At 35.7% G+C, this 26,474-nt stretch overlaps 1 protein-coding gene across 1 annotated transcript; it reads left to right on the forward strand.

Annotated features, from left to right (window-relative positions):
• Positions 1 to 442: 442 nt before the first annotated feature.
• LOC149542485 (3-oxoacyl-[acyl-carrier-protein] synthase I, chloroplastic-like) lies at positions 443 to 9,568 on the forward strand. Its single transcript, XM_089797428.1, has 8 exons — positions 443 to 790; positions 4,461 to 4,816; positions 6,852 to 7,283; positions 7,775 to 7,948; positions 8,086 to 8,199; positions 8,348 to 8,449; positions 8,539 to 8,605; positions 8,891 to 9,568. Exons 1-8 carry the CDS (start codon positions 643 to 645, stop codon positions 8,956 to 8,958), a joined length of 1,461 nt encoding a protein of 486 aa, XP_089653554.1. The 5' UTR covers positions 443 to 642; the 3' UTR covers positions 8,959 to 9,568.
• Positions 9,569 to 26,474: the final 16,906 nt, after the last annotated feature.

The following is a 26,474-nucleotide window of genomic DNA, read 5'->3' on the forward strand; positions in this document are numbered from 1 at the left end:
AAAACCCTCTCGACTTCTCCAAGTGGGCATAGTGTCTTTAATGTAGGTGTGACAGATTTCTTATGGCCGATTGCAAAGTTCGTTAAAACTTCCAACGACTATACCCTCTTTACGTTTTTATATAAAAAAACAATATAGTAACAATGAAAATATATTTTATTAATTTTTTAGAAGGAAAGCACACGCCTAAGTCTTTAAGAAAGCTCACACAGCTAGTAAAGGTGCAAGCACATGCTCACGTGGGCAATCCAGTATCGATCTTCTTTTATTTTATTAATTTTTTAACTCAGCCTTGGAAGTCAAATTAGATCTCCAAGACAAATGAATTAACTTGCGCAAGATAGCATAAATTATTTTCTAACCTAACATCACCAAAAAAAAGTTAGGAGAGAAATTAATGATTAATAAACTATATCTAAGATGAATTTGCAAATTATATTCCAGTGTTGGCAGGATTCGTCGGAACACTTGTCTTCTCTGAGGAAGAGCAAATATTAAATTTGAGCCAGTAGCCATTGCATGAAGAATTCCTCCACTGCCCATTTGTCCTGTATCTGCTTCCAGAGATTTGGACTCCATACCCTTTTGGGTGCATGGGATACGCTGCATCACGTTGACAACAAATCTGTGTAGGCCAGGGAAATGGCGAGCTCGGCGTTTGCTTCTGTACCTGCTTGTAGATTCAGTCATGGAGGATCTCGCCCAAGATTTCATGGCCTAAGTGCCGGAGAAGAAGATACTCCACTTTGTGGTTTACGGATTAGAAAACCCAAGAAGCTGCATCGTGCAGGTGCGTTTGGATTTCATTCTTTTTAATTTATGATCTAAAATAGCATGATGGGGATTGCCTAAAGATCATGTTCAAAAGAGATTGTATGGTGGGGATTGTTTGTTGAAAAGAATGGCATCGTGAGGATTGATTTCTTCAAAACGCATTTTCCTTTTTGTTTTCCCTCGATTAGTTCGTCTTCAGTTTAGGTTAACGGAATGCTACTAATTGGGTTGATGGATAATACTGTTTTGGGTTTGACAATTTTGAGTCATAGACCTGATATGTCGATGAATGCTTGAAAACTCGTCATTGAGGTGTTAAGTTTGGGTAGTCTATTGGAAGTTTGAACCCCTGGTATCTTAATGAGTGTGATAGTTTTACATTAATGCAATGAAACCCGGGGACTTGACCTCACGCCCACCCCCAAGAACCCCGCACCGGGTACTTACCCCACCTCTGCCATTTCACAACCACTCTACCACCCTGGCAGGCTCTTGAATTTCTATGTGAATTTTGATCTCTGAATGTTACTACTAGGTATGTACTATGTTACTATTGAATGTTTAATGGTTCTTGTGCGTGTTGCAATTTTGCTATGTTCAAGTATTTCAATTCAGTATGTTATACCGAAACACCATTTCATAACTTTACATTCCAGTTCCAAATGTATAGTATACATCACCCCCTGCCCCCGCCCCCCTACTGCCGTCCTCCACCATACCAAAATTGAGGCCCTTTTTCCCATCCCAGAAACTCATCCAGGCGGCCAGATGTCCCAATGTACCCAAGTGTTGGTGTTACACTCCATTTATGAAAAGTAGGGTATAAGGAAGTTTTATATGGAACTCGAATCACCAATGGCTTTGCCAATCCAGTGTACAGTTTGATTAGCTTCCATTCCCTTTTCAGTGTTATCATCACCTGCTGGTGCCTGTGTGCTTGATATTTCAGTGCCTGTGTGCTTGATATTTCATCTATACCCATTGCGAATCACCTTGCCCTGTACTAGTCACTGCAGTTGTTTTTTATTACAAGCTATATTGGCAAATCCCAACTAAGGGAATGACTTAGGGTGTAATTCTGTTTAGTAACTTTTGTCTACTTTGGAGTTTAAAGGTTTAATTAACGGCATATATCCAACTAGAGGTGGAAGATGACCATTATTCTCTATGCATATCAGACAATAATGCAGTAAGAGCTGGAGGGATTGTTTTATGTGTGAAATGAGCTCTAAAAGCTCAAGCTCCAGGATTTCTAAGGCCAGATAATTGTTTGAAATTCTTGGGTTTAGTCATTTCTTTGTTGTGTGTCAATGTGTAGCTTATCACAATGGCGTACTGAGCCCTTCGTAATGTTTCTGAACAACATAGGGAGATTAATCTACCATGGTGAAATATATCTACTTTTGATATTGATAGCCCTATTCTGTAAGTTACCGGTTCAAGTTTCGTTCTAAGATCGGGGCTGAAGAACCAGTTTGGAAAGGGTTTGGGTTTGTTTGCAAAAAAACATGTAAAAATTATTGATATAAATATACATATTTATGAAGCCTAGAAGCATGAGTTAAAAATTAAAAATTAGAATGTTAGATAGTATCATAAAGTCATATGATTTGAACGAAAAAAACACCATAAACTTTAAAACTTGTAATCATAGCATCATGAATCCGGAATCGTGATAGCATCATGAATCTGGAATCGTGATCATACCATCATAGATTTCAAGTTCAACATCAAGATTCAAAACATTAAAATTAAATCATAACAGCAAGTTCAAGTATCATTGTTTCATGTTCAACTAATGAATTAATAATAAGAATTAGAAGCCAACATAAGCCTTTCATTTCCACCTTTTGCTTTTAGGATTAAGGATGTCAAAACTCTATAAAATTTGCAAAAAAAATCACTTTATTGACATCCAGAGTACCCAGTTCGTTGAAATTCATGCCAACTTTGCTCGGGTTTGATCTGTTTGGGCATGGGTCACCCAGGTTCTCTTTTCCAGCCTGCCAGTTCGAACTGGGTCCCTGGATTTCGAACCCTGCCTAGGCGAACTGGACCAGGACTAGGTACCAGTTTGTGCCCAGGCTAGTTCGAAGGGCTCTAGGGGAAATCCAGGGTAACGTAGCCTATTCTAAGTATTCTTGAAGAATATCTAATCAGATTGAACGCTTTCACTTTTTTCTATTCATACTGAAGCATCCATGTAGTCAGAGGTTTTCAAAGGTTTTAACTATACACATCCTGACGTTCAAGGAAGTTTATTGTGTGAAGGATTTTCTATGTATCTGATCACAATCACTATTTTGGTCTGTGCTATCTAGTGGTTGTGTGTTGAATTTTTACCATTGTTACCTGGTGATGTGTTTCCAGCACAATTTGACCCATCCTGGAAGGTCCAAAACTTCCAGAAATCCGCCTCCTTAGCTGCCCATAAAATTAATGCTTGAGTTTTGACAATTTGTTAACATTTACCCTCATGTGTACTCTCAATTTAAATTATTTAACACGATCGTTATATGTTAAGGTCTTAATAATTTATAATTATGCTATATCCATGTTTTCATATTGATATTTAAGACCTCCCTATTTTTATATAGTTGCCCCCACTTCAGTCCCCTGCCGTCCCCTGCTCTGGGAAAAAAATTCCATCCCGGAAATGCATTTTCCTGTACCCCTGTTCCCCTGTTCCAGAAACCCAAGGTAACAGATGTTTCAGAATCTTAAATAATGTGAAGCTTGAGGGCATAGATAGATCCATAGATGCACTGGTTTGATTGAAATGAGTTCTCATCAAGGGAGCTCAATTTACAGTGACAATATCTTTCTTGTTTGGAATTTGATAGGCCAGTTGCTCAACGTTATCTATCTAGATTCTAGACATAAAATCTTATGATTTTCTGCTATTATTAGCCACGCAACTACAGTTTGGACCATGTTTACTGTCAGAGGGGCTTTATAAAATGTCAAACTATAGAGTATTATCTTGCAGACTGTCCTTTTTTAGTGAGATTATGGATTATCGGTCACGATGTCTTCCTTTCTTGAATGCTATGTAAATAACAACATTGGACCCTTGAAACACTTGGGCTGCAAGAAAACAGTTCTCATTAGTCTAGGTAATTTTACATAGCATTGGAACACTTACTCATGAAATTTGACAGTAAGATTTCTCAACTAGCTCTGACCAGGTTCTAATTTAGATTGACTTTCTATCCTTATGAAGGAGACATGCAATTATAATCTGGTTGATGTCTTGATATTACATGGGCATTGCTAAAGCATGATAAATCAAAATCAATTCATTCAGGGCATTTGTTTATGGCAGTGTGATAAAGGAATAAATCATTTAATTTGATGCGATTAGTTTGTAGTCTACCACAACTTCTAGTCAGAGCATTCTCAAGCAATGAAAGATGAAATGTTGCTCAACATCTCTTAAGTTGATGTATTGTGTGGAAATCGTTAATAATTGGATTGACTCTGCCCATAAATCAAAGACACCAGAGTCAGACAAGCCTATAATTCTCAGTTCTTATGTATATATTACCATATTATTTGTGCTTCAGGAATATGTTTGCATTAAAAAATGAATGCTACAGAATCACTGTATTTGTCAAAACCTAAGCTGAGAGATGATATAGCATATTTTTCTTAATAACTGCTAACTGTGGTCATTTTACAAACAGGTCATATGGCTGGCATCAGAGCTGGGTTATCTACTACCGTCAGTGCCCCTAAAAGAGAGGAAGATCCTAAAAAACGAGTTGTTATCACTGGCATGGGGCTAGTCTCTGTCTTTGGAAATGATGTAGATGCATATTATGAAAAGCTCCTGGAAGGTCAAAGTGGGATCACCCTGATAGACCGCTTTGATGCATCAAAGTTTCCCACAAGGTTTGGAGGACAGATTCGGGAGTTTTCAGCTGAGGGATATATTGATCCAAAGAATGACAGACGTTTGGATGATTGCCTTAGGTATTGCTTGGTCAGTGGGAAAAAGGCACTAGAAGATGCAGATTTGGGTCCGGATAAAATACATAAGGTATGGAATCCCTGGGATCTTCATAAAATAGAATTTAACATTATAATCAAGTTGCTTGTACAAAAGATTCAAAATTCCTTGCATTCTTCTTTTTAAAGTTTCAGTCAGCCCTGTGTTGATACCTGTATATTCATCCATTAAATAAGGTTACACTTGTTAAATTTGATAGAAGAAAACCTTATCAATCTCTGTATTGATTTAATCGCAAGAAATGATGGCAGTAATAGTGACAGCAGATATACCTTAAGAACTGAAAGGTGCATAATCTGGAAAAGTTTGCAGCAAAAATTAGATTCACTGTCTTCTCACATAAGTCACTATATGGAACTCAGAAAATTGGATTTTCCATATATTGCTTCTTTTGGCAAACATTTTGCATTCAAGCATGGACAGGTGAGCATTTCTTCTCTTTTCTATGGAAATTTTATATCCAAGCCTTTATTCAGACTGTAATTTTTCCGGGTCTTCTATTCTCACTGTTTTACAAAAAAAAGGGAACAGAAATGAGCATTCTTAGACACAAATATCCTTAAGTCCGAGGATGCATATTTAGAGGGGTTCCACTTCCCATTTTCTAGCTTGATCATTCATTCTCTAGTCTGGTTTATATACAAATACTTTTAACTCTGAAAAAAGCCTTCCTTTGTGCAAGATTTTTTCATATAGCCACAGTTTACTGGTATTCTCTATAAGTGTTGTATGACTTGAGTTAGTTTCGACACAAATGAGTGTTGGTAAGTTTCCAACATATCCCCTCAGGATTCGTGACATGGTCAAACAGCCTCCTGTGAGATCCTTAACTGGGATGGTAGCTTTTCTGGACAGATGCATATTTTGTGAGAAATGGCCAGCTTAACTCCTTCAAGTGGTATCAGAGTGGGTTGCAAGTTCTCATCTGCTTGGGTAATGCTGAGGGGAAATTGTTGGTAAGTGTCCAGCATGGCCCCTCTGGATTGGTGACATGGTCTAACAGCCTCCTGTGATATCCTTAACTGCGACGGTAGTGGTTCAATAGACAGATGCATCTTTTGGGAGAAACAACCAGCTCCACTCTTTTCAATTAGTACCTTGTTTAATACCTCATATACAATACCCTTAAGATGAGATTGAATCTTACACCTAGGTTGGAGTCTAACTAGTCTTCAAAATTGTTGAAACTTGAATTGCATAAGGTGTTTGATGTTCAGTTTGTTGGCAGGACAAAGATGCTTTATTTTTACCATTTTGAATTGTGTATCTTTGGGAAGTACTTGTTAAATAAAAAATGGTCATACATATTATACGTATTTAAAAATGGGTAACCAATTAATGTTGCTATAATCTTATCAATCCATAGGTGAGATCTTGCATGAAGCATGTTCAACTTCTCCTCCAAGTGTACAATATTTTTGTTATGCCCCTTTCTTCAAATTTCTCCTAAATTTTATTCAGGAAGCTTTCTTTAACAGATTTTTTTTTTGTGCCATGCACTCTATATCAGTCTCCCAAATCGCTTTGGTTCTCTTACTGACAACAATCATCACATTCTTCTGGGTGGTTTTCATTTTAATTTTTAAGCAACACATTCTTTTTCCACTATGCAGTATAGCTACTGATTTTGATTTGTACTTTTCACTTATTGTTATTGCTATTTAGTCCTTTTCTAGTCACAATGCCATGATAATATCTTGTGTGTCAATTGTCTCCATTGGGTATGCACAATTTATATTTTAGTATTTACATAACCTCTGATTTAGATTTTGTGCCTCTAGTTTTACCCTTTTATTATTGAGTAATAAATATAAATGGCACTTCATTATGATTAATATTTAAATTTATAGCCAAGCTTGTCTTGTTATTATTTTCCAAGGTGTGTAGGTTTCTGGCATTATTTCTGATGAGCATTAACCTTTTCTTCTCTTAAGTGGTATTGTATGGTTTATGCAGAAAAGCTAACAAATCTGCTTATATGCATTTCAAATCACATTGTACTGTCATAAGTTATTTTTAGACTTTTTCTAACAATTAAAATGTCTGATTTATGCTGGTTGTGCAGATTGACAAGGAGCGAGCTGGTGTGCTTGTAGGCACTGGGATGGGTGGCCTTCAAGTTTTCTCAGATGGAGTACAAGCTCTTATTGACAAAGGATACCGGCGAATAACTCCTTTCTTTATACCATATGCAATTACTAACATGGGCTCTGCATTGCTTGGGATTGAAGTGGGGTTCATGGGTCCAAACTACTCCATCTCAACAGCATGTGCTACATCCAACTATTGCTTTTATGCAGCTGCAAACCATATTCGTAGAGGTGAGGCAGATATTATGTTAGCTGGTGGAACCGAAGCAGCAATTATTCCAATTGGTTTGGGTGGATTTGTTGCATGTCGAGCCCTATCTCAGAGAAATGATGAGCCTCACACTGCCTCAAGGCCTTGGGACAAGGACCGGGATGGCTTTGTCATGGGTGAAGGTTCTGGAGTACTGGTACGTTTGGAGGGCCACATATTTTTTCAGGCTGATGTCCTTAACATAGAATATTTTTCAAGAATTCAGTTGTCTGTCAATCATGTGATGTCCATTCCTCTGATGCTAACGACTTTACTGGAGATTGCCAGTGGTTGTGAGTGAACACTGAATACATTTGCTTTGTAAAAGTGATTGCCAATTTGCCACTATTGTCCTGTCAATGCTTGCTTAGAGAAAATCTTAAAATGAGAAAACCTTTTTTGTTTTTTGTTTTTAAGATGTCTTTTGGATCAAATTCATTCCTTGCCAAGTAGTATTTTTCCATTTTATATATATATACGTACATACTTTTGTGATAGACTGTTTGGTGCCAAGTTTTATAAGGATTATGTTATGACATGTAAACAAGCATTTGGAATGATCATAACTATTGCTTGAAAATGCTTCTTTAATAGCTGGAAAATGATCAAGAGGTGAAGTCATTAATCAATTTAGTAATTGTTTCACAGGTTATGGAGAGTTTGGAACATGCACTGAAGAGAGGGGCTCCAATAATTGCTGAATATCTGGGTGGAGCTATTAACTGTGACGCCTATCATATGACAGATCCAAGAGCTGATGGTCTTGGTGTCTCCACATGCATTGAGAGGAGTCTTATTGATGCAGGAGTATCACCAGAAGAGGTAGGTTGTTTCATATTTCCTTCCAATTGGTTATATTTAGTTTGTGCTTTACCATCTGTTATTTATTTGTTGTGAATGTAATATCTGTATATTTGGAGTGATATTTAATTGTTATAGTTGTGTGATTGTCCATACAGGTGAATTACATAAATGCCCATGCTACATCAACAATAGCAGGTGACTTGGCTGAGGTGAATGCAATCAAGAGTGTGTTCAAGAACACATCTGAAATTAAAATTAATGCAACTAAGGTTAGTCCCCAGATTTTTTATTTAGATATAAAGTTATTCAACAAAGGTTAGTTTTAGAAATCACGGTCCACATATTTGTCAACCTTGACAAAGAATAATGTATATCTAGATACCAGTCTTAATTTAATCTAGCCATTTCCCCGTACAGTCTATGATAGGGCACTGCCTTGGCGCTGCTGGTGGGCTGGAAGCGATTGCCACTGTTAAAGCCATAAATACTGGATGGCTACATCCAACGATAAACCAATTTGTAAGAGAGCTTTTCTGTTCTGGCTAAATTTTTTATTTAACAAATATGAAAACTGAGATGCAATCTGATTATATTTATTGATCCAACAGAATCCAGAACCCTCAGTTGAATTTGATACTGTAGCTAATGCAAAGAAGCAGCATGAAGTAAACGTTGGTATGTTTTGAGGATGCTTCAAATGTTTAATATATTGTTAGCAATCAACATCTATCAATGATCAACAAGTTGAGATCTTGCATTACGATGTTGCTAATCAACATGTCTGGTCTTAGTAGAAAAATTTTATTTTCTAACTTGTTTATTATTTTTGTATGTTTTAATCATAAAATTAGTGTGAAAGAGAAATTAGACGTGGTCTGACATAAAGACTAGGATATACTTGTTTTCATGTAGAATTTTCTTTTTTTCATTTAAGCTAACTTTTAAAACTATTGATTGCAGCTGTTTCAAATTCATTTGGTTTTGGGGGACACAACTCAGTTGTCGTGTTTGCTCCTTACAAACCATGAGAACATACATATTCATTTTACTTTGGAGGGTCTTCATGTACCTGATGCAGGCATTGATAATTGAGAGAATTTCATTTGATTCTTTATGGCACCAAAATTGCAATTGAGTGGACTATAATTGAATGAAGTCTCTGCGGAATAAAATTTGTTCCTGACTTTCAGAGCTCAGAATTGTAGAAGAAAAGTTGATGAGTCCACCTGTTGAATCAGTTCCTCAGTCTGAAGATCTTGTTATTCATTCAAATTATCTTAGTAACGAGGCTTAGGATTGATGCTTCACCAAATTTTGACAATTATATTTTTAGTTTTCAGGTTTCAATTGCAAAATGGTTTTTCTTTTTGTCGCCTTTGGAGTAAGTTCTTTGACCACAGAATCCAATATGTAATCTTTATATAGCCATTATATGACATTTGTAAATGTCTATTTTAATTTTATTGTTTACAACCTAATCTAAAAGGTTCAGCCATGTGCAGAGATCAGGAATTGTACGTTGGTACAAGACTGTTGTATTGGTTTTCATGTTCTTTGGCGGTGATATTTTAATTTTATTATTTCAGTTTGGTGAACTTTAATTTAGTCGAAATAACAGTAAAATATCTTGTCTTGGAATTGCCTTTTTGCCTGTGATTTTTTCTTGGTTTTATTGTGATTATTCTGTTGAATTGCTATTATCCTTTTTCTGAAATGATTTTTGTAATTGCTCGACTTTCAAAGAATTGTTTATAACCCGGAAAATTGTGTTTCTGAATCTTATAATGGGATTAGGGATTTTGGTTGTTGCACCATTCTCATAATATTGATAAAAGTGACATACAAGGTTGGTTTTTTTATTTAGTTTTTTAATATATATATATATATATATATATTATGAATAGGCTTTTCTCTATTAATAAAATATACATACCTGGCAGAGCCGGAAATCAAACAGCTATCATACAAGTTTTTGAGATCATCAGTGAAGTACACAACTGTTAAATAACCATATTCCTTTTGTGGGTCACTTAAAAAACATCCAATGGAATATTTCTTGTGTTGGTCACCTTTGAAAGAATGTTTTATGACTTATCTGCCTCGAGTGTTTTAGGCTTGTAGATTGCATGAGTTTCTATTAATGTGATCTTGTTCAATTATTGTTTGAGGGTGATCGACCAAAATGACGAGCCGAGGATTATGGATGGTTTCTCTCCCACAAAATTGGGAGAAAAACTCGGATCTGTAGTATTTAGTTCCAAAGCCTTAGATTGCAATTTGAAAAATTAAAAATAGATTAATTAATAAAGAAAATCTTATAAATTGGGTTATTTGTAATGACTTGTCTTGCAACATGTTAGGAAATTATGAAACACAATCCACAAAATAGATCTTGCTTGTTAGGGGTGGGAACCTTATATTTGTCAACCTTATATTTGTCATAAGATGACTTGATAGAGTTCAACCATAAGAGGGCAAGGATAAGGGGCATATTAGGGTGCTTTATACCACTACTCCAAGCCCAAGAGTTGATGAAATCTCTTTTGGCTTCATGTGATGGACCTTGTCATCTATATTAGATGTGCTTAGTGGGGAACCTGTAGCCAATCAACCCTCTACCCTAGGCCCAAGAGTGGACATTGTTCTTCTTGGCCTCATGTGGCCTATGATACCTAGTGAGAAATCCCATAGCCGTTCCCCTCTTCCATTGCCATCCTTATCCTCCTTTAGTTGAATCCCTTAACATAATTCTAAAGCGAGGTATAGGTTTATAGAAACTATAATAGGGTGTTCAGAGCATCCGTCCCTTCTAATCACAAGATGAGACACACTCTCATTGGCCTCAATGGACAATTTGTCACCATCTAGATGTGGTGTGCTTAGAAGAGGACCTTACTGCATACACCTTTATCATGATTGAATGTATTCTTTGTCATATAATAATAATATCATATTCATACATTATTTGTAAGCAAGAAATCATAAGATCCACTATGTAACACATTATAAGAATTGATACCTCGTACCAATTTACAAATAATATTTATATTCTTCATGTGTGAATGAAATTGTTGTAAGGAAGATATGATTTGTTTGATGCTATGAAATTGCTAACGCTTATCGTTGTTCTGACTTTATTGTTCATTTGATGGTTGTCAAAGGATTGATTGATTAAATGAATTCCTTTCATTTGATGATTTGAGGTATTGGGAGTTATGATTAATTAATTGTGTTCAGATGACTGAAGAGTGACAATATAATGAATGCTTGTTTGATCATTTAGTGGATGATGATTTAAGTAATATTGACTTTATAGAGTGGCTTGATTGTTGAATTGTATGATTTCTTGACCCTGAGATTAGAGATGGTTGACTATTGAACTATATGTTTTTTTGATAGCAAGGTGAAGAGATGATTGGTGTGTATTTGATGATTTTTTTCTTGATCTTGTTAATTTGCTTGGATATTTGAGGGGTCTCTTGGGACTCAAAATTGCAAGTAGATTTTGAGAACCTAGTTAAAAACTTTTCTAGAAATACCCCTGTAAATGTTTTTCATGTATGTGCCTAACTGTGTTTTGGAGGCCTATGATGTGTTTCAGATATTCCATGCATTTCTTTTAATATGTACATGTGTGTCATGTTGTCAAGTTGTGATTCCAAATCATTTCGTGAGATATCATTTGGAGCGTTTGTCAAATTTACATTTTTGCCAAAGTGTCAAACAATGTTCTGATGGCTAGTTTGCATCTTGCACCCAATTAAGTTTCATGATCCACCACTTTGGGAATCTTTGGTATGCATACCAAAAAGCCTATGGTTTAGATTTTGAGTCGTTTCAATATGTTTTTATAGGATCTTGAGTTCCTCAAAGTTGGTTTTTCATCTTTGTCATAATTATGCATTGTCCAAAATTCTGGGAAGCCTTACTTGACTGATTATAATTTTGACCCAGTTGATCAAAATGTGAAAATTCCTTCACCATTGCATTCTAGGGGTTAAATACTTCCTATCTTCTGAATTTGAGCATATGATGAATCTGTTTGACTAGTTTTTTAACACGATTCCAAATGCAAGGTTAAAGGTTTTACTGATGTTTAAATTTGCAAATTGGATGGAAGGCCTGCTTGTGAGGTCATTGCATGCATTAGAATTAGGATGCAAAAAATATAAAGCCAAGGCTAAACATCTAAAAAATAAATCAATTAACAAACATATGATAAACCAATAAGGAAACCAAATAATAGAACATGCAAACCTGTGTCTTTGTGTAGCCTCCTTGATATGTAGATGTGGTTGTGATTGTGGATGTGTGCTCAAGCTTCAACAATGGATGGATTTGATAGATGCATGAAAATCTGAGTGTCATCAAATATCACTTTGAAAGTAATTAGCTCTCAAAATGGTATAATAATTCCACTCAGAAGGTGGATGATTTGTAAGGAGCAAAGGGTTCAATTTATAAGCAATTGGGTGAGGAGGAGATAAGAATTCTTGACTAAGTGAGGTGCGAGATAGACTTCAGTTAACTAGGATAGGTGAAGGAGATAGACTTCTATGTTTGGAGATGGATGAGGGAGATGTGGCATGAGAGTGGACTTGGGCTTGAGTCAAAGGGAATCAATCATGCCTTAATTTATACAAGTGATCTTGAGAAGGATTTTAGCCATGGAAGAGGAGGTGATGTGTTTTAGTTAAGGTAGGCGAGGTGACTCGGTTGACTAGATGATGTGGGAGGTGGATGGATTTGTTAGAGAAAAGGTTGGTGGGTGAGCTTAATTAAATAAATGAATTATTTAATTAAAAATGGTATTATTGGTGCATGAGATTTAATTAAATAAATGAATTATTTAGTTAAAAGAGGAATATTTGGTGTATAAGATTTAATTAAACAAATGAATTATTTAATTAAAAGAGGAATTATTGGTGCATGAGATTTAATTAAATAAATAAATAATTTAATTAAAAGAGGAATTATTCGTACATGAATTGAGTTTGGGTAACCGTTGGTTTAGAGGATGAGTTTGTGAGTGGAGGAATTTAATTAAATAGAGATGGGTTTTGGAGATTAAATTAAATGGGTTTTGCATTTATTTTATTTAATAGAGGAAGGGGGAGGGGTTTAATTAATAAATTAGAGTATTGGATATCTGTTAATTTATTAATTGGGCTATAAATAATTAATTTGATTAATTAATTAGGGGACCACAATAAAATAATTAAATATCAAATGTTTAATTAAAATATGCTTTAAAAGACGACTAAATTTGATTACAAATTTATGTGATTAGATTTAGGTGTCTATATTTTGCCCATCTTCGACATAGTGTTGGTACAACACTATTGCGAAAACATTTTTAAATAATAGATGACACGAAGAAGGTTCTAAAGCAACTAGGTTGCCCTAGTCTTAATAAAAGATTGTAATGTATGATGCCCCCTCGAGAAGGCAACAAGGAGAGAAAATAAGACTAGACAACATCTCAAAAAGTAAGAAAATTAGGGTGAGACATATGGCACACAAATGATTAAAGAGGTCTAGAAGTGGCTATACTCTCATTGCGGGAGTATGGGACAAGGGGAGATCAGTTGTACAAATTAGACAAATTTGTGAGGTAGGATGGAGGACATGAGGGATTTTTCTTTTTAAATTGAACCCTTAGGATGTGATGGATGAATGGGTGGGATTTTGGAAACATTGTAGGATTTTTTTGAGGTTTTTGGATAGGTTTCAAGATGGGATAAGGATGTAGGATAGATGTTGATAGGATGATTTTGATAAGGATAAAAAATTACTCTTTTTGTTGTTTCCTTGTTGTGAAATGGGGGGATGAGATGGAATCCATTTAAAACTTCTAGCATGGGATTTTCCATGAGGAGAACCACAATGTAGTTGAGAACTTAATTTAATGTAGCAATATCAGGGACGAGCCAAGATTACGAAGACTATTAAGGCCTTGACACCATTTTTTGCATAGGACTAACTCAAACAAATGTGCAAGGATTGCCCAAATGTCACACATGAAACACAATGAGCATTAGACTGGAAATGACACTAGGTAACCCACAAACAAGCAATATTTTCCAAGTGCACCATGTACTCATAAATGATCATATGTTTGGATATGCAAGGGTTATACCTTACCAACTCACAAGCATAAATGGAAAAAAAAATGAAAGACAGATCGAGACCTTGCTAGTTGATTGCTCCATTCGCAACAAACCATGATATGAATGATCGTGGCAACCTTGAAAAGGGGATAACCAAATTGCTTGGAAAAGATAATCAAGAACCAAAATTGAAACCCAACATCGAAAGAAAGAGTAAATTGACAAAAAATAATTATGTGACAAAGAGATCAGTAGGACTCGATACTGACGGACCCAAGTTTGACATGAGGAGAGATGTATCATGCAAGGGCTTATCTGTAGCACCTAGCACCTAGACTCAAAGGCAACCAAAAATTCTAAGGACAACACTTTAGTGATAGAGGATTGTGCATAAGGAATCTCTGAAGCATGGAGCAGTGAGAACCAAAGGCCCTGATCCGACGGGAACTGACATAAGACAAAACTATGTATGATGAGACTGACAAATGATGATGACTATAGACCAACAATTGATGAGTTGACGACTGGTGATCGATATAGGGGGATAGTGATGACTGACGATTGCTATGCGGGATGGTTTGTACAATGAAACTGACAGTGAAATTTACAAGAATGCTATTATGTAGGAACTATTTACAGGAGATGGTGAGGATATCTTGGTGTTATGTATAGGGGATGGTGATGATATGATGGTGCTATGTACAGGGGTGGGAGATTTGTATGGGATGGATTGTTGATGGTGCAAAGAAATGCATGTGGGTGTTCTAGTCAAGTTAAAAAGCCAAGATAGACTGATGTTGGATAGGGTGATGTGGATAATGGGAATGATATACCTCAAATCAAGGCAAGGATTGGGAAGGAGGATGCATCCTAGTGATGATGATTGGATTTGATAAAGGCTTTCAACAAGACTAGAAACAAGACTAAGAATGTGCCTAGATGGATTTATTGATGCACAATTTTAGATGGCTAAAGGGGAAGAATGGGATGGGGCATGTGATAGTAGATTTCTAGGAGCTTAAAGATATGAATGGATGACATTGGATTTCATGGGGATATCATTGAGCTACATACCAATGACAAGGGATATGTCAAGCGATGAAAAGATGGAGGAGATGTTGGAAGGCATAAGGATGGAAGAAAAAGGTATGGTGGATAGGAATATTTGGGTAGAGGAATGTGGGCAGATAGGGATTGGAAGATGAAGATGGAAACAAAAAAAGAATAGGGAGATGGAAGGTGGATATGATAGCATCTCCAAGGAATACAATGCCCTAGTTATAATATGTCAATGCATGGGGAGGACTTAAGAGGGATATGATAAGATGGAGGGTAGGGTCACAACAAGATGAGGAAGGTAGATAGAGGATAACTAAGATGTGTGGGTGGGGCTCAAGGAAAGAAGGAGGATGAATTATATGGAAGGAAGAATGGGTGAATAAAGGATAGGTGGATACACACTGTGATGGTAGAATGAGTATTAAAAGGTGACCAAAAGCATGTATGTATGGTGGTGGCCTTTAATTTTATTATTATTATTATTTTATCAAGATCCAAAGGGTGGAGGAGGTGAAATGGATCAGATGTGGTGGGTATGGTAGGAAGGTGGGATGAGTATGGTGGGTAGAAGAACTTGGCCCCAGGTGTGCAAACCATTTGGATGGAAGAATTACGCATGATGCTTGTTTGCCAAGTTTTCACCATTGGATGATTTTGTTTTTATTTATTTTTGACTCTTTTTTTCATGGAATTTTACTCATAGATGTTGGTAGGATGGGTAGATAAGGAAACATGAAAAAGATTGGATTAAAGGAGTGGAATGGTGGGTGGAAGTTGGCACATAATGGATGGGTAGATGTAAGACTTGTGGGTAAATGGATGAGGGAATCGGAAATATCATCATTGGCACATGTCCTAAAAGATGATGAAGTAGTGGGAATGATGATGTTGAATGAGATTAAGGAGAAAATGGAGTAGGAGGATTATAAGGATCAAAAGTAAAAACTGGAAGATGGAGGATTGGTAATGTAGGATAACAAGCATACGAACTAAGAATGAATTGAGGGGATGGAAGATGTGTATATGGAGGTTTGGATAAATTATGAACAAATGAGGCTTTTTGAGCAACAACAATGGATGTCAATTGAGATTTTTCTTTGAGATGCATTTCTTTTATAAGTATCTTGGGTATCCACATGATTTTTGACTTTTTCATTTTGGGCCTTTGTGGCCTTTTAAAATTTTCTTTCTTTTGGATTAAATGTTTCTCTTCTTGAGCATGTATTTTAGATGGGACATGTTGATACTTGGATTTTTGCGTACTTTTTGGATTTATTCTTTTTAATTTTGGCATCCAATTAGCTTCCATTAGCCATGGTATAGGAAGAAGAGCATGAAGGATATGGAGAGATTATGGATGGAATGATAGAGGTTGAAGGTTGGAAGGAATTCGAGGATGAGTGCCTTTGATGATCTAGCTTGTGAATTTGAGGGGACAAAGTGATGGATTGGAATACATGATATAGATGCATGTAATTTCCCAAAATGGATGGAAGTAATGAAGGATAAGGACCTAAAACAGATGGAAGCAAGGAAAGAGTAGGACACAAAATAGATGCAAGAGATAAAGGATTTGGATTAGGTATATAATGACCCAAAATGGATGGAAAGGTTGAAGGATTTAGATAAGGGATATAATGACCAAAAATGGAGGGATGGAAAGAAGTAGTAGGATAAGGGCCCAAAATAGATGTGGAATAAGATGGATGGGAACTTTGGGGTGAAGATGGAAGGACTTGGGACCCTTAAAGGATAGAAGGGATACCAATATCTAGAGATAAACTTTTATTTATTTTTTCAATATGATGTTCATTATTTGGAATGCAAGATGTGAGTCCATTAGTAGGTGGAGGAGTAGAAGTTTTGGGTATGATAGTTATTTCTTCTTTTTTAGATGTATTTCCATGGATTATAGGAGATGTACGATCACGAAGCAGAGGGGATGGGGTTTAATTATCTTTCTTTGAATGGGTGGATGAAAATGGATCTTGACTTGGAGGCATGAATGAAATAATAGGATGTTGAAGTGGAGTGGTGGATGGAAGGGTAGGATCTTGATATAGAGGAGATAGTGACTACTCTCTAGATGGAGTGGATGGTAAAAATGGACCATGTAGGGAAATAAGTGGGATGGGAAGATCTTGAGATCGAGTAGGCAGAATCATAGGATTATAATTTATGCCAATGGATATTTCAACATGCTTTTGGACAAGATCTTGAAAGGATTGGTTGTGAGTGGATGGTGTGATAGGAGATGAATGTGAGTTTCTTCAATGGGGATGGGGATATGGAGGATGGACTCATGAGGTTCATTAAATGGGGTTTGGATAATGTTAGGAGGAGATGTGGATAGGAATTGGAGGGATTCAATGGATGGGAGGGTTTTAATGATGGTAGGAGATGGAAGAGGATCTATTATTTGGGTGGATAGAAGAGGGATAATAGTTGGGGGAGATGGAATATAAATGATGGGTTTGGGAGATGGAAAGGATTTATAACTAACTTCATGTGATGGAATTTGATGACATGACTTGTCAAAATTAGGAGAGGCAATTTTTATCAGATTCCTTGTAAAATTCCTTGGAGACTTGGGTGTTAGATTTTGAGGCAGAGGATTGGCAGAAGTAGATGGTGGAAAGCTATATAAAGGTGGGGTGGCATTTTGTAGGCTCGACTGAATGAGTGGAGGTTTAAAAATGGATTTATGAGATGAAATGGCTAGATAGTGCACAAAAGGGGTTGCCAAGTAATTTGTTGCTGGTGTGGTGGTGAAATGGTCTGGCCAACTCCGAGGGGAGGAATTACTAGATTATTGGTGATGGGTAGTTTTCTTTCTAGTAGAGGAGGTGTGATAGAGTTGGATATGTAATATGAAGTGGATTGAGGGGTGTAGGTTGTTCTCGAAAGGGGGAAAGAGGGTTTGTAGTAACATATGATGGAATGAAATATGGTAGACTAATATGAGGTGGAGGAGTTATGAAGGATAGAGTAGACAAGTTAGGTTGATGCATTGCATAACTATGATTGAGTTGAGGATTTGGAAAATGGGCTAGAGGATATGAAGGTGGTGGATTTGGACTAGGGATGTAGCTAGTAGAATTTCTATGGAAAAGTGGAGATTGGGATATGACTATGGAGGAAGATGGAAACATGAATGATGTATGCACGAGATACATGGGTGGAATATAGGAAGGAGGTGTAGATGAATGCAAAAATGGATTTCCCTTGTCAGAGGTAGGATAAGGAGTAGTTATGGGTATGCATGGAGACATAATGGGATAATTTGGAGGAATGTTTGGATTTTGGAGGATGTTTGGAGAAAGATCTCTAAATATTTCAATGTACCCATCATAGTCAACAAGACTCTCATCATCACTGGAATAGGATGAAGTGGGTGTGTGACAGTGTTGGATGTTGGCATTTTCCCAAAGTCAAAACCTCCAATTTCTTCTCTTTTAAAATATTCCTTTATGATATCTTTATGATTCACAATGATGGAATTGATAAATGATGCATTCCCAAGGCAACCCATAAATGTCTCTATGAAAGAATCTATGTGTTGTGAAGTCATGATGTTTTCAGTGTTGGGTTATGGATCTTGAGATGTTGTGTCCTGCATGTTTGTTGTATTCTTAGGATTGAGATGGGTGCTATTTCTTGTGCCGAGAGGATATGGAGCAGTTCATTTTTTCTTCCTTTGACTAAGACATGTGGTTGGTGGCATGAAATGACACTATAACCTAGACATGGAGTGCAAAAAGACAATATGATAGTGGATGTAATCTAGGGGACAAAATCTATGATATTTTTGAAATGCACATATTTTCTAAGAGGCTAAAGGTGGTAAATGATGTTGGAAGATAGTCTAATGGTGGAGGATTAGTCTAAGAATGTGATGCCTATAGAACCACAAGGATTATCTTGGTATCAAAGGTGGACATAATGTGATATGTGTGGGAGTTGGATGATGGTAGATAATAAAATGTGGAGCCCAACCTTTTGATCAAGGTGATGAGGGAAACAAATGATGAGATAAACTACCTTGGACAAGTGTGTTAGCCAAGGGATAGTCGTAGTGCTATGTGGATGGAAGATATAAGATACGTGGTTGCTAGGATGATGATACCAAATACATGATGTGATAGAGGATGTCGATCAAGATGTGATTGGGCAAGGATTCTGGATGTGGCACTTCTAAGGGATGATGAAACTAACAACATTGAAGAGGATAAGCTATATGATGGCTCTAAGAAAGGACTCTAGGGTAAACAAAGTGCAAAGTGTGTGAGGAAGAAGATAGACCTAATCATAAAAATTGTAAGTGGTGATCTTGATAAGGGCATAATTAACTCTAGGGTAGGCTCCTAGTCTATCAATCTTGCACTCCCACTCTACTTGTAATGCCATTTCAATGCCCTCTCTCTCAATTTGGTCCAATCGGGAAATTCTTGGATTGGGTGTTGCTTTTTTTGTATTTGGCTTCTATTTCTCTGTATACTCAAGATGGCTAGACCTTAACCTTTTTGAACTTGGGTTTGGATTGTTTTAACATTAGGAATCATCTTTTTTGGATTTCCTCAATATAACAACTTTTAGATTAGGTAATGAATATGGTAAGTATACCTTAGTTTTGGTTGAATAACTTGTTTCTCTGGAATAAATCTTGGGGTTGTTGTGAATGGATTGGCTAACAACCTTTCGATACTTAATGATAAAGATCTCAACAACAAAGTGCAATATGTGTGGTGAGACTAAAAGGAATCGTGATGGTTGATGGATGAATGGTCAATAAGCTTGTGGTTTACTCCTTTCCTTAGGATTAAATTGTTGACTTTGTTATACCACTCAATTTGTAATTTTGTTTCAACTCTTTTCTCAATCTGTACTTCCTTCGTAAGTCTAGGATTGAAGGGCGCTAGTTTTTGGCATGTTGACTCTCTTTCTCTATATGCTAAGGATGGTTTAACCTTGACCTTTGTAAACTTGGTATTTGGTTGGTTAGACATGAGCATTTGACTTATCTATGCACAAATAAATAATTGCAATAATAAATACAACAAGTAATCTTTCAAACAGATAAAGCAATGATACAATTATATAATTTCAACCAAAAAATTCCTAGGGTTGTTGTAAATGAACTTGCTAACAACCTGTTGGTAAAATAAATAAGATATGTGAATAAACAGCCTCTTAAAGGACATAACAACCTTGAGAGAGACAAGTACACAATGTTATCTGAAAAATGATTTTGGAAAATAGGACCAAGAATTGTGTATGTTCAACAAATATTTTCATGAGGTCGAATTGCAACACAAGAACTTCAGAAACACATTGTCACTAAGGTCAAATTGGCTTTTTAGACCATGTTGAAATCATAGGAAAGTTTTCCTACCTCATACTACCATCAAAAACACATCACCTAAACTTGCATGGATATAAAGCGAGATTTTTTTTGGCATCTTGTTTCTATATTGGTCGAGGAATTTACCTGTGTGAAGTCATTCTCCAATGGGGTGACACTTTCCATTGGACAAGCCTCTCTAGAAGTGCTCCTAGGGTTGTTGCAAATGATCTTGCTAACAACCTTTCAGTACACACATCTCTTAATTAATTGGATTCTAAAATGCAAGAAATAAAATGAGTCGATAGAACTATTGTAGTAGAAACACTTCTAGAAACACACCAAAAAGTTTTTCTTTCCAAATTGAAGATTTTTAAGTTGGCTATCTATGACAGAAGACACATGTGATTAAGATGTAATATTCATTTTTCCAACTTGAAACTGGCGTGGTCAACTTAGTAAATCGATCGTCAACTTAATAAATCGTTCGAAGGGGTCAACTTAATAAATTGTTCCAAGGGGTCAACTTAATAAATTGAATCGTGAAAGATGGAAAGAGAGGGGAATAAGAGCATGTTAACCTTGGTCATTCAAGAATTGTGCATTCATTTTAAAACCCAAATTGAAGTGTGCAATTTACAATGTTCTTTGAAACTTTATGCATTCAAGATTGTGTGACTTCATTTTAAACCCAAATCAAAAAATTCATTGTTTGGTTCATTCTCTTAATCATTCAAGATTGTGTGTATGTGAGAGCATGCATTGTTCTTTTTAGTGCCCAAAATGAAATGTGAGTTAAATTTTGAAATATAAATTTTAAGATTTCAAAATTTAACTCTCAAAGCTTTTTTTAGATCAAATTTTTTTATTGTAGCCTCCTAACAACATCTCCAGCCTACAAAAAAAAAATCAGTAGACAATGCCTTTATTTGCTCTTGATTTTTTTAGTAAAAACCATGAAAAAATTATTAATTGATAGCAATTAATCTTAAAACTCTAAATTTTTTTTATTATAGGTTGCTGACATTGACAACAACCTCCAAAAACATTTTAGCTTCCAATTGTTTTATTTTCTCTCAAAATAGTTTTTTAATGAAAAATCATGCAAAAAACATTGAAATTTGAAATTTGCTCAAAAAATCTAATTTTTTTACTATAGCATGGTGATATCAAAGCAACCTCCAAAAAACATTTGAGCTCTTAGTTCTATTATTTTCGCCCAGAATAATTTTTTTTATGAAGAAGTGTGCAAAAAATATTAAAAAAAACATAAATTGTTCAAAAAAATGAATTTTTTTATTGTAGCATGGACACATGAGCAGTAACCTCCCAAAAACATTGCAACTCTTAATTCTTTTATTTACTCCTAAAATAAGTTTTTAATGAAAAACATGCAAAAATTATAACAATTATAAAATGCTAAAAAAAAAAGCTAAAATTTTTAACTATAGGCTTCTGACATTAGAAGAAACCTCCAAAAAAAATTGAGCATCTAATTCTTTCATTTTAAATATATATAATTTTTAATGAAAAATCATAATTTTTTTATAAATTTCAAAATTGATCCCAAAAATTTTATCTGATTTTTTTTGTAGGTTCTTGATATCAACCTTGACTTACAAAAGTGAATAAACTATTAAAATGAATCACAAAAACACAAAAGTGTTGGATAATTCTTTAGTTCTTTAACAAAGAAAAAATAAATTTTAGATAGCGAAATGACCCATTTGCGAGGTCTCACTGAACGTGCCAAAATGTATGCATTAGAATTAGGATTCAAAAAATATAAAGCCAAAGTTAGACATTTAACAAACTAAATCAACTAATAAACATATATGATAAACCAATAAGGAAACTAAATAACAAAACATGCAAATTTGTGTAACCTCCTTGATATGTAGATGTGGTCATGATCGTGGATGTGTGCTCAAATCTGGTGCTCAAGCTTCAACAATGGATGGATTTGATAGATGCATAAAAATCTAAGTATCACCAAATACCGTTTTGGAAGTAATTAGCTCACAAAATGGTATAATAATTCTACTCAGAAGGTGGATGATTTGTAAGGAGCAAAGGGTTCAATTTATGGGCAATTAGGTGAGAAAGAGATAAGAATTCATAATAGATAGTCAACTAAGTGAGGTGTGAGATAGGCTTCAATTAACTAAGATAGGTGAAGGAGATAGACTTTTGTGTTTGTAGATGGATGAGGGAGATGTGACATGAGAGTGGACTTGGGGCTTGAGTCAGGGGGAATAAACCATGCCTTAATTTATGCAAGTGATTTGGAGAAGGATTTTAGACATGGACGAGGAGGTGATGTGTTTCAGTTAAGGCGAGTGAGGTGGCTCGGTGGACTGGATGATGTGAGAGGTGGATGGATTTGTTAGATAAAAGGTTGGTGGGTGAGCTTAATTAAATAAATGAATTATTTAATTAAAAGAGGAATTATTGGTGCATGAGATTTGATTAAATAAATGAATTATTTAATCAAAAGAGAAATATTTGGTGCATGAGATATAATTAAATAAATGAATTATTTAATTAAAAGAAGAATTTCTAGTGCATGAGATATAATTAAATAAATGAATTATTTAATTAAAAAAAGAATTATTGGTGCATGAGTTGAGTTTGGGTCACTGTTGGTTTAGAAAATGAGTTTGTATGTAGAGGGATTAAATTAATTAAATAGAGAGGGGTTTTGGAGATTAAATTAAATGGATTTTACATTTATTTAATTTAATAGAGGATTAAGGGGGGTTTAAATAATAATATGGACTATTGGTTGTCCGTTAATTTATTAATTGGGTTATAATTAATTAATTAAATTAATAAAAGAAAAAATAACACTAGAATAATTAAATATTTAATTAAAATATACTTTAGAAGATGACTAAATTTGATTACAAATTTATGTAATCAGATTTAGGTATCTAAAGTCATATCTCCGAAACCATGATTAATAAGTCAAAATGAATTATACCCTTGTATTCCTTACTGAAAACACTTCAATTGTGTTAATTTGCAAGAATTCACAAATCCATTCAAGCACTTTTCTAGAGTCATTTCATATGCAAAAATAATTGTTTTATTAGTGTACCCAGTTCTATAAATCCTAAAAGTCAACTTTACACATTCGCCAAATACGTCGTCATGAGCCCAAAATGTAAACATAAACTCTTCATATATGAAAGAATAAATGCTCCAGATTTCATTTCCCCAAGTGACCATTTGACTGATTTTCAAAGCCAATTTCAAATGCAAGCTTTGTATTCTTACATGTTTGAATGCAGAAAATTTTTTAAAAAGTAATTTCGATGGTCAATGTCTTTTGACCTGGAAATCGTCATGAGGCGAGATTTTGCAGAGAGTATGTATGTGGAACAAAGAACAAAATGTGCCGAGTGTTAGCTCCCAATAAGGTGTTTTGGTCAATTTTAAGGCTAGTTTCAGGGTTCTTTGACAGAAAAGTGATATTCGTCAGGAAGGGTAAGAAATGAGTTGTAAATATTCAATCAATGATCAAACTCTAAATTCACTCAGTACAGGAATATCACAGATCATTTTAAGATAGTTGAATAAGTTTGAATTTTTTTTAGCGGACCACTTTGTAACCCAACTTACATCATAAGTATTGCATTTTAAATTGAAGAGTTTGTATCGAAAATCAAGTTTGCATTATGTTGCACATATCATCATTCAAAGTTGAATGGGTGTGAGGGATAACTACATTGTGAAAAATGAATGAGAGGTGCACCACAGAGGGAAATGGAATATAGTCCATAGAATTGGCCCTTTTCAATGTATGATATATTGGATATATATAGGTTCGTTGTCAATCCAAGCAGTTATGTATTAACCTTTACATTGTAATCCAAGTTAAGAGTCTCCATTTTTTAATTTCATGCCTATTTTTCTCTCACAAGTGATACACACAAAAAAGTGAATTCCTCTTTACTATCCTCCACTACATGTGTTGCAGCAGCCCCTGTCTACTCGCCAGATACTAATGGACTTTTGTGAAGTATGATATATACATGTGTCAATAAAGCATCACCATGGGTGAGATTGGGTACCAGAGCAATGATGCATGGGGAAGCTCAGTTTAAAATTTACAATTTGAGAAAAGACGCGACATCCATATCTTTTGAAATGAGTAAAGTTAATGTGTATGAGAAAGCATTGCTTCAGGGAAGCATTGTGCGGTGACTCACTCTGCTGGACTTTCCTCCAACCTCTATGTACAAACAACGAGCAAACAAAACAAATGAATTGCTTGGTCGTCCTCTACTGCCAAGAGATGGAACAGAGTGCGATTTCAATGTGGAAGAAAATGCATCATGAGTTTGAAAGGCATTGTTTTAAAGATGGTAGTAAGATCATGTTTTTTTTGTAGAAAGCCGATTTGCAACCAGAGTAAACACCTCCATGTTTGAATTGTCTTCCAATGGCGGATACGAATGAACCCCTACCAGTCATTGTGGATTCCCTCAGCTCGGCGTGTATATGTGAGAAAGGCATTGTTATAGATTGAATCTTAGACACGATATCTTTTTGCGGGCACCATCGGCATGCAAATTGACGGGTTATCAAGGTCTGTGGAATCTACGATGAGTTGGAAGCAGCATGTGATTCAGCGGAGGGTCCAATCTTGTTGCCATGTCTTGTATGTAGGAGATGTATTTAGAGAAAATCTAATGCTAGCTTGGAATGGAGGATCGATTAGCAAGAAAGTTTAAAAACCTCCATATTGGATCCATTCGCCCGTCTGATAGCTAAGGCACGAGGTAAAAGCATGGAAAGGCACAATCATAGATGAATCACACGAAAACATTGTCAGTTTGAAACGTTTCCCTCCACCATGCATTTTGATTTTGAGAGGTTTCTCTTGTCGACATCATCCAAATTAACGATGGCTTAAACATCACATACTAAGCTTCATTCCAACACTGAAAGTGTGATAGCTAAGGCACGAGGTAAAAGCATGGAGAGGCACAATCATAGATGAATCACATGAAAACATTGTCAGTTTGAAATGTCTCCCTCCACCGGGCATTTTGATTTTGAGAGGTTTCTGTTGTTGACATCATCCAAATTAAGGATGGCTTAAACATCACACACTAAGCTTCATTCCAACACTAAAAGTGTTAAACAGTCAAAGTTGATTTATTTCTTTCAAACTTAATTTTCTCCTTAGTGTGTGATGTTTAAGGGTGGCCCCCAAATTATTCCCGCATGTTGAAAATGAGTGTGGGTTGACCATTCCAAGCCTGCGATCAAAATTGATCATAAATGAAGACTATCATCCATCTAAAAAGGCATAGTTGGTGCCAGAGCTACGAACCAAGGACAATAACGAATGTGGGAGGCTCGTTTTCTCTTGTAAAATATATGGGATGCCATTGACAATGAGTATAACAAAGCTTGTGATTGAAGAAAACGAACTGGGTTAATTATCCCACATTGCCTAGGAGATGAAGATCTTAGCTGGTTTTATTGAGGAACACACACTTGTTAAGTGTCTTAAAGTGCTTTCTTTATGACACATGATGCTAGTTTGAGTTGGCCCACATGCCAGTTTGGTACAACAACTTGTAAATTTTGAACAACGCCAATAAGGTGACATAGAAATGTGACCAAAAATGAGCATCTTACACATGGCAGATGACCAAACTAGACTAGTGAATCAAAGCACACCATATGGTACGCTATATGAGGAGGGTGATGTGGCGAAGGTGACAGATGTCATTGCATCATAATGGTGTGATCAATGTGGAAGTTCAAAAATTTGATCATGACATTGCAGTTGGGTGACACATGGCAGATGGCAATGACATGGCGTCGAGGTGGCAGATAGTGCAGGTTTTGTTGGTTGAGTTCAAGGAGACACATGGTGTAACTCTAAGGCATCTATGATGTGGAAGATGGTAGTGACATGGCATTGAGGTGGCAGATAGTGTAGGTTTTGTCGGTTGAGTTCAAGGAGACATGTAGTACAAATCAAAGGCATTCGTGATCAAATTAGATGGTAACC

The sequence above is a fragment of the Cupressus sempervirens genome, chromosome 8 (genome assembly GCF_028749045.1).
Source record: "Cupressus sempervirens isolate cs-2001-9-10 chromosome 8, ASM2874904v1, whole genome shotgun sequence".
NCBI classification, from domain to species: Eukaryota; Viridiplantae; Streptophyta; class Pinopsida; order Cupressales; family Cupressaceae; genus Cupressus; species Cupressus sempervirens.

Bases quoted from the DNA above. Each gene is read 5' to 3' on its own strand.
- LOC149542485 (XM_089797428.1), top strand. From the start codon at position 643: ATGGCGAGCTCGGCGTTTGCTTCTGTACCTGCTTGTAGATTCAGTCAT. The intron at 4,817-6,851 runs GTATGGAATCCC...CTGGTTGTGCAG, and splicing joins GTCCGGATAAAATACATAAG to ATTGACAAGGAGCGAGCTGG. The intron at 7,284-7,774 runs GTACGTTTGGAG...ATTGTTTCACAG, and splicing joins GTGAAGGTTCTGGAGTACTG to GTTATGGAGAGTTTGGAACA.